This window comes from Amyelois transitella, chromosome 9 (genome assembly GCF_032362555.1).
Source record: "Amyelois transitella isolate CPQ chromosome 9, ilAmyTran1.1, whole genome shotgun sequence".
NCBI lineage: Eukaryota > Metazoa > Arthropoda > Insecta > Lepidoptera > Pyralidae > Amyelois > Amyelois transitella.
This window is the reverse complement of record NC_083512.1, coordinates 964,517-977,579: the sequence shown is the minus strand read 5'-3', so window position 1 is coordinate 977,579 and position 13,063 is coordinate 964,517. Positions and strand designations below refer to the sequence as shown.

The 13,063-nt window shown below is 35.5% G+C and overlaps 1 protein-coding gene across 2 annotated transcripts; it reads right to left on the bottom strand.

Annotated features, from left to right (window-relative positions):
• Window positions 1-231: 231 nt before the first annotated feature.
• Window positions 232-6,531, bottom strand: LOC106130264 (zinc finger protein Elbow). 2 transcript variants are annotated; one of them, XM_060945843.1, is made up of 2 exons: window positions 6,284-6,531; window positions 232-2,975 (listed from the first exon to the last, which is right to left on the bottom strand). In XM_060945843.1, exons 1-2 carry the CDS (start codon window positions 6,347-6,349, stop codon window positions 1,776-1,778), a joined length of 1,266 nt encoding a protein of 421 aa, XP_060801826.1. In that variant the 5' UTR covers window positions 6,350-6,531; the 3' UTR covers window positions 232-1,775. The 2 variants fall into 2 exon arrangements, with proteins under 2 accessions (XP_060801826.1, XP_013184526.1); XM_013329072.2 differs by having other exon boundaries at window positions 6,290-6,531.
• Between the last annotated feature and the right edge of the window lie 6,532 nt (window positions 6,532-13,063).

Below are 13,063 nucleotides of genomic sequence, written 5' to 3'. Positions count from 1 at the left end.
TAAGGCAAATTGTCAGCTACTTTGACTTTCTTTAATGACGTGTAATTATAGACTGTTAAATGCTATATTGTTTTCAACTTTTTGTATAGTCGAATAAATTAACGGGCTGATGAATTGACAACATAAAAAAGTTGTTAATTAACTTCTTGATTGGAAATTAATCATTTCGGCTTCACGCTGTAGGTAAAAAAATGAAAAACAATAGGTGAAATTAAATATTTACGTATATTTTTTGCTTTTTATGTCCTTCATAACAACAAATTTTTATTTAAACAGATATTTGTTTGTAGTTATCGAATCGAGTGTTTAATCATAATAATTTACTTAAGATAATTATTCCATAATAAGTTAAGATCTTTAAATTTGTTTCTTGCAATACATCCGGTTGATTCTGTACATTTTATGAAATGATATATATCTTGATTATTTATACACATCGTAGACAGTATGCTATTTAAAATTATACATTCGTTCACAAAAATAAGTATGTTGCAAGCATTTATTATGTAAATTTCAAAGTGTGAGATTCAACTACGATCTTATCAGTTTAGTAATTAATATAAAATTGCAATAATTAATTATAATTCGAGAAACACAATAAGTGATTACGTTGCGGTAACAATTAAGAAACAGTGTGCCATTGAGAAATTCAGTCAGTGTTGAACTTTACAAAGATATGCAACAGAGAAAATGACTTCGTTATTAAAAATACAAAAAAAAAAAGAATCAACAATCTTCTCTAATTGTAACAATTTAAATTAAAAATTAAATTACAATCTACAGATTTGGTACATAAAATTTCGTTAGGCTAACTATAAAATTATTAACTCGCTGCTTAGGTAAGCTACGAGTCTTCAGTGCAGTAAACATTATTATGATTATCATTAGAGATCACAGCTGTTGCGGCCAGTACGGCACTTCGTCCTTTGATGATATTGATATGAGCCGACTAGAAAGCCGAAGTCACTAACTTACTCTTATATATACACACTTCGGTTCCAAATTGGAGTTGTAAATTGACCGTCAGATATCATAAGTGACGGTTATACGGCGGGTCCGATTGGTCATTTATCGTCAGATTGGTCACGTTGATTAATCGAAAATATATTCAATGTAAAATCAAATGAAATGGATTTACACACATATATGTAACGCATGTCGTCCCTTACGGGATAAACAGTGTAAATTTTTAACAAGGCTGGAACGTTTAGCTTAATTGTTCAAAACGAAAAATATAAAAATTATCGTATTTCTTTTTAAATAGATTTGGATTTTTACTTTCCCTGAGGGGTAGGCAAAAACTACAACTCTCCAGTTGTACGTTATAATTAATTGCGGAAGTAATTAAACGCGGCCACATATATAAATATTCTTAACTCTTTTAATGCTAGTTCGGCGGTAATGCATGTAACCATATCCCACAAAATGTTTAAATGCGGCTATCAATTATAAAATGTACTACGTGATATTAAAATAACAGAGACAGTTTTGTAGATTTAAAAAAATGTGTAAAGTTCTAAGTTTCCTGCAGTTCCATATAAATTTACTTTTTGGCTGAGGGATTCTATAACCTCTTTGGCGAAAAATAAACAATATCTTTCGAAATAAAACTATCGTGACGTTTCTGACAATAAATGACTGAAAATGACGGTGGTATTCAATAAATGACCAATATACTCAGTCACTTATAATGTGACGGTCACTTTACAACTCCAAATGCATGGGCTTTAATGTTCGGCGCCCCCCTTTTTGTTGGTGTGGAGCGCCGATGGTCCTCACGGATGGAGAGGCCTCGGTCCGAATAATGGATATGAAGGGAAATAAGCTGCCAGAGATGGATGAGGAGGCAACGGGAAAGGCAGAGGGGGCGACGATACTAAGTGTGATGGCTTACTATACGGATGGAACCTAGGAGTTAAAGGCGACAGTGGCGGAGTTGGATAAGTTCTTTGTAATAATGGGTGCGTAGCACTTAGCATAGATAGGCTAGAATTGGACTCACTGCTAGCGGTGTGGGATCTTAAGTGCTGCAATAACTCGTCAGAGCTAGCGAAACGTTTGCCACAGTAAGCTGAATCACCCGCCATCCAACTACAGACGTAAGGCAATTGAGATGCCGCTGCTAAGGCCGCTAATTGAGCGTGAGCATATGCAGCAGCTGCGGGATGTCCCGACGGTATTGTAAAAGGTGTTTTGGCATGATCGCATTGGGCACACCCAGCAGGACATACTGCAGACTTGAGCAGATGAGAACTGAGAGAGCAACCTGTGCAATAAGGGTCTCTGCAGATACCTAAATCACTTCCAGGCGCTTTCATTCTAGCGTATGCTAAATATGGATTCAGCCCATTCTTTAAGGCGTGGTGCTGAGCTGCCATTAAACTGCTTGTCATTATGTCCATTGGCAAGGGAAAACCAGATGGAGGCATGCCACCAAGGAAAGCCGTTGAAGTCACTGGAACACTCGGCTTAAAACTTGAAGGTTCTTTGGTGTCTGAACTTGATGATAAAGAGGTGGGGGTATATGGTAACTTAGTTGAAGAGCTACTGGGGGAATTAGAATTTGATTTGGTAGGAACTGGAGATCCGCGAAGGGGGCTGGACCTCTCCTCGGACTTTTCAGAAGGAGTCTTCCTATGCGCTGGCGGAGGAGTTCTCTGTGATGATGAGCTCTGGTTACTACCGCAACGCGCTTGTACTGGTGTTGTTGAAGTGCTTCCTTTAGAAGACAGAGGCGTCTTTGAGTGTGGATGTCCAACTGATGCCCTGTCTTCTGGTGTTCTAGTCTTTTCTCTCGCTGTTAGGCACGATTCGTAAGGCTTGAAACTAGGTTTGTTGTCATTGTGTACGGGTTTGTCATCGTACTTCTTGCTGGCCTTTTCCGCGGCCGATATGAGTTTCGGGTTGGGTGAATCCGCGCCGATCGCACTGCATGTTTGCGCGAGAAGCGCCAGGGGGCTCTTTTTGGCGTCGAGCTGCAACAAAGAGAGGCAGTTTATGAAATGAAACGTCGGCTCGAGGTTGCAAGTGACGGGCGTACAAAGGAACCGCGGGGGTGAAGCGGAGGGGAAGTGGGAGGTCCAATCACGCGGCCGACGCGCCATTATCCGCGCGTCTGGCAGCCGTCGGCCCCGCTTGACATTTCACTTCGCTCCCGCATGATGTAATCTCGCAGTGAAAAGGGCAATTTGTGCCGCTGAATTTGTGGCGGGCGGCGGCTGACTTGTGGCGTTGTCACGTTGCGTTTATTACCGCGGTACTACGAGACTATTCAACTTAAATCTATTGGTTTAGGTTCTAAAATAAAGACAAATTAGATGAGCTATTTTTTTAAATGCAATAGCTATTCTGGCGAATATAAGATGAGATGTAAACAAATATCGAGACAATATATTACTATGTACTTATATTAACCGTAACTTATTTTAGAAAAGCATTATTAGCGACAAATAAGTAGATATTTTCCCTTAGTACTAATCACAAATAAAGATTTCGTGTTAATTTTTTATTTTATACGGCTTTTGATAGGCATGAGGTATTCCAATGTTATCAATAATATTTTTTACGAATATAATACACAGCACCATTTTGGCGTAATGACTTTTGTTTTGGGCAATTAATTCTTTAGTTGTATGCTTAATATTTTAATAGCCATTAACAATGACTTATTATTATTCTCATAATGGCAATAAATATATTGACCGTGACGGCATTTTAATGACATCTCGAAGTTAATTTATTTTAAAGAAGTTTACATATTAATTTTAATTAGATACAATAAATACCACATTATTTAAATATTTCGAATCTTTATTGCGAAATTATCCAAATAAGCATTGGTCATAAAATTATATATATTTTTTCATTAATTAACATGTTTGCACGTTAAATAATGAATTATTCGTGTTCAATTATTTACAAATGATACATTCAACATTTTTGACTAACAAACTACATCATTTTAATAAAAAAAATTATATTACTTTTGTGATTTACCTAATACATTATCTTAAAGTTACTATAATCAATTAATTTGAAGGGTTTAAGATTTTACAAAATATTTTTTTTGTCCACACAAGTGCAAAGCAATTTGATGTTGACAAAAAAAGGACTGATTACCCGAGAATATTGCAAAGCTTATCTATCACCAGTAATATGTATCATATTATTATGGACAGTAATATATTTTTTTTTAATATGTCACCTAACAGTTTTTTAATATTCCAAGATTTGTCCCTAAGGCTAAAATTGTCTACACGTAGATAGGTAATCAAAATTGTGGTCTGTACTTTTAGGTAATAAATTAATACCTATAGCCATCACAAGGAACAACGCACCCAGCATTTTGGACGTGTCATCAGACTTTCTTTACAGGACGTTTAAATTACTAGTAATTTTAGATCTTTAGATACAAAATTATGTAAAATTATTTTTGATTCAGTTGAATTACATATTTGTCGGTTCCGCATTTGGTGCCTGCTTTTAACAATATTGTTATTACTGTTTTATAAAAAAAAATGCAATGGACCTATTTTTAAGATTTTCGACTTAAAGTTTAAATGAAAACCATAGCAAAAGTTGATCATGAAAATATTTTACAAGATGAATGATTGATGACAAATGCGCATTAGTGATTAATTTATATACGATTAAATATGCGATTTATAATAATATTTTAGGTGACAATGAATATTCATTGATCTGCAATAATTTAAAAGCAAATGTTAGAGGAAAAATATTTTTTCAAATGTGACAAATAAATTGTAAGTCTTGGTACGATCAATAAATTACCATTAATTTCAAATAAGGAGTTTTACAAATTTAACATTTTAATAATATCTGTTTGTTTTATATAAATATACAATAATTACTATTTGAAATTAAATAGCGCACTGGCCGCTAAAAAAAGTTAATTTTTATCGTAAGAAAAATTGTAATTGTTAATTTTAGTAGAATTAGAAGAAGTAAGGATTATTTTTATGTTTTCAAGTTTTATATTAATGTATTCTTTATTTTTACCAATTTTATTTTACATCCTGGCTAATTAACTGTATAATTAATTACAAACAGCTTAATTATAATTGATAATCTTAATCTAGATCAAGCGAAAATAGTATCGCAATACGAGGTTTTGAACTTATGGCTTATTCATTATCAAAAAATAGCCTTGCATGTTACTAGATTAATCGCTCAACTATATCATCAATCCTTGGTCGTTATCTTTAAATCGTGCTATAGTAATAACAAATACAATTTCTCGGAATATCATAGTTTATAGCCCAGTTTACGATTCTAAATTATACCTATGAGTTATCACGCGATGTTAGGCGTCTCAATCTATTAAACGTTTTAGTTGTTTCATTTTTTCGTCAATTAAATTGTAATCGATTCGATATTTTTCAGTTGCTGTTAATTACAAAGATGATGAATGTGAATTAATATTTGACCATTATAATTATTAAATTGTTTATGATTACAATAACACTTTGATAGATTGTTGTGCAAAGTGTTGTAATCATTTTTTTATAAGGTTTTATTCCGACATTCGGTAGGTACTACTAAGGTATTTACGAGATGTAATTTACCAGACTTTGCAGTTAAAAACAAATAAGGTAATCTTTTATGGATTATAAATTTTAATATTATTGAAATGAAGTTCTTGCATTTTATGTAGATATTTGTTTTGTTTACATTGCATTTTAATGTAATAAACAGATTACAATGTAGACTCAAGTGGCAAATTGTTGTTCATAAGATATACGTGTTTATTTGTCTTATTATGTATTGCTAAAATAAAGAGATGTTATCAGTGTTGCCAGTCATAAACATTATTTCATAAGGTCAGTCTTGTTCAATAAAATGTTAAAGGCTCGTGCACATCAAAAATTAGAAGCAACGCAGTTTGAAAGTATTAAAAAAAATGTCCGAAATAAGCATTATGTGTATAGTTCATTAATATGAGATGGATTGTTTGTTAATAATAAAAAAAGAACTTCTCGCTGCAGAAAAAATTTAATTTTATTTTATTTTAATGTTTATCAATATAAATATTTATTATAAAATATAGTATCGTTGAGTTAGTATCTCGTAACACAAGTCTCGAGGCTAACTCAATCTCAGTATAATTTGACCCGTATACCTATATTTATATGTTTCAGAGTCACAGGAATAAACGAAACTGTGTTTACTAGTTGTGGATAACAAAACGTGATTCTGAAAATATGCTGAGATTGTGCAGTTTTTATAATTTTGAATTTATGAAGTAAATGTCGAAATAAATTACCATTACCGTGGTCGGGAGCGGCGACAAGTAGTCAGGCCGTAAATACTGATTGCTCGAAGTGAGCATGTTGCTCCACAATCCGTGATCCTTTTCCAGCTTAAAAGTATTATCCACACACTGAACAATGCACAACACAAAATCCAGCTGGTGTCAACACGTCATCCATTCACGAGACACAATTACGAGAGGTGACATATAAGAACAGCGTGCGTTCTTGTCGACGGACGGTGTAAGACTGACTGTTCCGATCTGACATGCTCCCCTCACGCCTCGCGCGCTCCGTGACCCCCTCCCCTGACATCTTGTCACTCGTAGCCGCGCCATTTTTGCATTTTGTGTACTCTTTGCGGGAGCTTTGCAGTCTTATCCCCACCGCTGTTTGACACCCCGTTTGTCGGCTTCCCTCTCGCTCGCTCGCGCGAAAAATTACCAGAGCGCTTCCAGTGAACGCGTTTTGATGAAAGGATTATATAAAATATGCATCGCGCAGTCAAAGAAGCCCGTCGACAGAGATGCATAGGCCGGGAAATTCAATAGCGTGGAAACGGGTAAACGGCGGGCAGTAATAATTTAGTTTTAACGTCAGCTAGCGTGGGCCCGACGACGTATTAAACGATGTGGGTCATACAATTTGTCAAAGGCAAGTTCTTTGACTTGGACACTTAATGAGTCATTTGACATACTATAATCATACATTTACCTTGAAGTTTTGTGAATGACTTCCGGCAATATATTCAAATGGTAAATAAGAAAAAGGCTCGTCCTTTATTTTATGACTGCGAACATTAAATGTCTCGTAATAAATCGTGCATTTTTGTAGTCCTCAATTTTTTCGACCACAAACGCTTTTTCTGAAACTACCCCCAGTTAAGACTTATAAGTCTTATCTATGACACGTAGGTCATGACAACATCACAATGTTCATTCCCGTACTCCTTCGAAACGGCTTGACCGAATCTCATGAAATTATGTGGGCATATTGAGTAGGCCTTAGCATCGGCCAACATCTATTTATCATACCCTTTAGTGATAATGGTTGTCCACTATTAAATTTTTTTTTTAACTAGAAATAACTTAAAAAATATTTATATGGCAAAAAAACGTTTTAATAAATTTTAAATGTTAAAGGTAACCTAATAAAAATGCATCATTTCCACCATAAAGGAAATGATGCATTTTTATTAGGGTCCGACCGCGGATGTTCTTTCGCAGTTTTTGTGAGTTTGAAAAAAAAAGTTTTGTTTAGGTACCAATTGTTTTTTTTTTGATATTTTCAAAGTCATTGTTGGAAACTTTTTTTTGGAAATAAATACTGATATACCTTTAAGATAACATTTAAGATTACTCTTTTGGTTTTACGACCAGATTAGTTTACAATTCGCTGTTATCTTTACTTGGGTATTACTATTGTTGGTTTTTACGAAAAAAATTTGACGTTTACTTACAAATGAGATTTTTCTAAGCAAATGTTTTCAATGAGATGATTTACATCTGTTTGCTTTAAATTTGAGATTGTTTGAGAGTTAGATTTTTATAGTTTTATTATTTTTTGTGACTAGGATTTCTTTTATGAAGTTGCAGGTAATTTAGAATTTCAATGTCTGGAAAATCATTATCCAAAGTCTGGGAGTATGCATCAGAATGAAAGAATTTAGTGTAAACAAAAAAAAAATTTAAGGCCATAAATTTCTTTATAAATTACAACCTTTTACCTACAGCTTCGTCCACGTGTATTTAGTTATAATACAGGTTTTTTTCACTGAAACCATAGTTTCTAGCAGGATGAAAAGTAGCCTATGTCCTTGTCCAGACTCTGAATCATTACCTATGCAAAATTTCAAGAATATTGGTTCAGTAGATAACGCGAGAAGAGACAACAAACATTCAAAAAAATAAACTTACTTTCGCATTTATACGTTTAACGTTTCGTGTTAATATTAGTTGGGATATTTGTTTGTACCTAGTTAGAAATATTAACTACACTTTAAAGTTATTAATTAACTATATTAGTAAACTGGACGTTAATGCCGTATGGTTCCCGGCAACTATAGAAAAAAGGAATAGGACCACTTCATCTCTTTCCCATCGACATCGTAAAAGACGATTAAGGGATATGCTAGCAACCGATCACTTTGAATCTCAGACTTTTAAAGACTGTTGGCTCTGTATAACCCGTAAGGTATTTAGACGTGATTATATAATTACACATTTTGACTTGATATAAATATTGATATGTTACAACTTCATCGCCTTAAATAAGAATCCCAAGGTTATTAAACTCTAGCTGTGCCCGCGACTTCATGCGCGTGGAATAGTTGTTTTGGGCATCATTGAAGCCCAAAAGGATGAATAATTTTCCCCGTTTTTTTCACATTTGCCATTATTTCTTTGCTCCTTGTATTTCCAGCGTGATGTTATATAGCCTAAAGCCTTCCTCGAAAATGTTCTATTCAACGCAAAAATAATTTTTCAATTAGAACCAGGAGTTATTCAGATTAGCGCGTTCAAACAAACTCTTCAGCTTTATAATATTTGTATAGATTCCCTAGTTCATCAAATAAAACAGAAATTAATCACTGATATCGATTCGCCAACCAAAACATATTAATCAAGGCTATACGTTTATAGAACCCTTCCATTTGATCATTTCACCCCCTACATGATTGATGACCTTACTCCAGTCATACAAAGTGCATTACAATCACTACTAAAATGCAACGTCACTCAATATTAGTCATAGACATGGAGTTATGACCACTGGATGTGATAAAACTTTTGTAAAAAAAGAGTGTCGCCTCAGATACATAGTTTTAAAGACAAACTTAAAAGACATAAAATTAAGTTCAAGAGAATATATGAGCAAGAAAAGTACACGTTGTAGCAAAATATACGGCTCAATATTTTAGAGGTTGAAAAAAATTTTGTACATATGTATATGGTTACTTACACGCACGTTTCAAAAAGATAATAAATTAATAATATATTATATATACGGGACAAATTACACAGATTGAGTTAGCCTCGAAGTAAGTTCGAGACTTGTGTTACGAGATACTAACTCAACGATACTATATTTTATTATAAATACTTATATACATAAACATCGAAAACCGAGACCAATCAGAAAAGGTTCTTTTCTCATCATGCCCGGGATTCGAACCCGGGACCTCCGGTGTCACAGACAAGCGTACTACCACTGCGCCACAGAGGCTATCAAATTTATGTTGTTTATCCTTCCAGTTATTTTATATCCACGTTTTATATCCATTTGGTTAAAGCGTTGTAAAATAGAAGTGTCACTCTAGAATTTCCAAGTGACATACGCACTCACATATTGGCGCTTAGTTAATATTCTAGACTTATTTAGGGCTAAACTTGATCTGTTTCATTTGGCGTTCAGAATAGAAACTCGTTTTTGGTCTTGTAACTCTTGTACAGAATTATTAGTTGGTTTAGTTTCAGAACTAATTGTAAGATTAAGGTTGTTATACATTCATGTATCTATTGAAATAATACATAAAAATAATCACGTATTTTTCCATTGCGGGGTATACAGAGCCAACAGCCTTGTAAAGACTAATAGGCCACCTTCAGCTATTGGCTTTAAAATAGAATTGAGATTCAAATAGTGACAGGTTGCTAGCCCATCGCCTAAAAAAGAATCCCAAGTTTGTAATCCTATCCCTTAGTCGCCTTTTACGACATCCATGGGAAAGAGATGGGGTGGTCCTATTCTTTTTTCTAAAAGTGCCGGGAACCACACTTGTTCAGAATTATTAGTTGATTTTGTTTCCGAACGAATTGTTCTTAAACTAAAGATGATTATTATGTACTTATATAACAATAGAAGCGTCATCGAAAAATAAATATTTTAAGTTCGGGTCTGCCAGCCCTATCGGGATCAAAAGCGCCACTTTGTCACGCCGACGCGGCGCCGACGCCTTTTTGATGATATCCAATGTCGGGCTCTCCCATGAGAATTTGTCAAGTGTAAACATAAACCACACGGTACTTATTGGTGCCGTGTGGTTCCCGACACCAATAAAAAAAAGGAATAGGACCACTCCATCTCGTTCCCATGGATGTCGTAAAAGGCGACTAAGGGATAGGCCTATAAACTTGGGATTCTTCTTTTAGGCTAAGGGCTAGCAACCCGTCACTATTTCAATCTCAATTCTATCATTAAGCCAAACAGCTGAACGTGGCCTATCAGTCTTTTCAAGACTGTTGGCTCTGTTTACCCCGTAAGGGATAAAGACGTGATCATATGTATGTATGTATGTAAACAAAAAAAATCTTGTGACACGTAATCGTAGCGTTGTTATAGAGGGTGCTGTGTGGTTCCCGGCACTAAGCTAAGGACCACTCTCTCTCATTCCAATGGATGTTGTAAATGGTGACTAATGGATAGGCTTATAAACTTGAGATTCATTTTGTAGGCCATTGTATAGCAACCTGTCACTATTTGAATCTCAATTCCATCATTAAGCCATAGTACAGATGAACGTGGCCTATCAGTCTTCGCCAGACTGTTAGCTCTGTCTACTCCGTTAGAGGTAAAGACGTGCTTATATGTATCTATGAAAGACGTGACACATTATAATTTGGATGATTAATTTTAGCTTTGGCTTTCTCGAGAGATGAGATGTCTTTAACCGGCCTTCCTAGTAAGTAGTAAAGAATTAGTAAGTAAGTTAATTAGTTAAAGGAAATTTCATATTTTACGGTAATATCATATGATTACTTTTTCAATACAATTTCTAAACCCTCTCAGACGTCTAAATATGTTAGGCAACGCTTTAAACAATAAGAAAACGACCTGACTCTCAGATATTTTGTACTCATACCATAGCAAGACCTAGTTCTAGACTAGCTATAGTACCCTAATGTGCACATTCCCTAAACGCGAGACTGTTCGTGTCAACTGCGCTATCTCCGGAACTCACGGCGGCTGCTTTCAGAGATCTCTTACTGAGTTTTGATAGACTTAAATATCGATTAGACAAGACATTAAATTCGTATACTAAAAATTACTATTCTATCATTATACCAAACAGTAGAACGTGGCCTATCAGCCTTTTCAAGACGGGTCGCTCTATTTACCTCGCAAGGGATTTAGACGTGATTTTATGTATGAATGTATAATATTATTTCTTTACAAAACAACAATTTGTTTTATACATTGCTTCGCTTTTTATTATGACTTGAACAGGGACCGGCACAGCGATCGATAGGCCGTTTCAGCCTGATTCAAGCATCAGTCTTAAAAAGTCAGGCCCCAAAATAAATACTTTACTTCTTCTGCGTTCTGGCTTTAGTCCCGGTTGCATCCTCACCTCTCTGGAGAGGAGCCTGGGGTATGCCTTTTACCATGGCATATTCCTGGATTGGATGAATCCTTTGCAGGTGAACTAACTCGTATTGGATCCATGATTACACGTCCAGTTGTCTGAATAGCAGGTTTCCTGATGATATTTTCCTTCACCGTAAGAGCATCGGTTAGTATTCAAACTATGTACATAAATTCCAAAATAGTCATTGGTACATGGCCGAGGTGGGGTCGAACCTGCTGCCTGCGCTCCACGCGATTTAAACTACTAAACTATAAACATTATTATTTAATTGAGATCTTTCTATAACCTAATCAAGTCTATGTCATGTTCCGTCGCGCTAAGTGGCTGTCGGACATTTCAACGCAAGCGGTGTAATGTTTACCGCGACAGTGGCGACATCTTGTTCTGTAGTAACGTCATGAGTCTGTGTATGAGCTAGTGTAAATTGCCCTAGAGCATAAAATTGGTAATAAAAATAAATAAATACAATATACGGGGGGCAAATTACACAGATTGAGTTAGCCTCGAAGTAAGTTCGAGACTTGTGTTACGAGATACTCAACTCAACGATACTATATTTTATAATAAATACTTTAATATATAAATCTAAGACCCGGGTCAATCTGAAAATGTCTCTCTGGCCGGGATTCGAACCCGGGACCTCTGGTGTCAAACAACCGTACTACCGCTGCGCCAAAGAGGCCGTCTAATAACAAGTCAATAATAACAAACCTATAAATCAATTTACATTGAGTATTTTATGCACTAAAGGACACCGGCATTTCCAAGACAAGAAAAGAGTGTCGCTGGTCGAGTTGGTAAGGTGCCTAGTTTATACGCGGTTGCGCAGAAAGGCACCGGTTCGAATCCCACCGCGGCCATGTACCAATTACTATTTTTGAAGTTAATTACATTAGTTTGAATACTAACCGATGCTCTTACGGTGAGGGAAAACATCGTGAGGAAACCTGCACATTCAGGCAACTGGATGTGTAACCATGAATCAAATACAGGTTAGGTTCCCCTGCAAAGGTTACGGAGGTCAGACGGGAGCCGCTTCGTGTATAAACCTGACTCACCCAATCCAGGATCCATGGTCAAAGGCACACCCCGGGCTCCTCTCCAGAGTGGTGAGGATGCGGGACTAAAGTCAGGAGGAAATAATCAAGTTGTTGCCTGATGATTCACTGCAATAGATATTTACAAAATTCTGGTTTAAAAAAAGATGGGACCTATTTACAAAACTCGGGTTGCGAAAATACATAAACGTCTTTACCTATAATAAAAAAATTGTAAACATCTTAATGAGTTTTGGCCCTTTTGTCGTCCATCTGTCAGTCTTTCACCAGGCTATTATCTCGTTAACCATTAATAGCAAACATTTGCAGTTTTTACAGAACTTAAATTTTTATTGGCGCTATAATTTATGTAACAGGTTGTTAGACCA

Excerpts from the sequence above, each read along its gene's own strand:
- LOC106130264 (XM_060945843.1), bottom strand. The coding sequence starts at position 6,349 with ATGCTCACTTCGAGCAATCAGTATTTACGGCCTGACTACTTGTCGCCG. Across the intron at positions 2,976-6,283 it reads CGCTCCCGACCACGGTAATG|CTCGACGCCAAAAAGAGCCC; the intron begins GTAATTTATTTC and ends TCTTTGTTGCAG.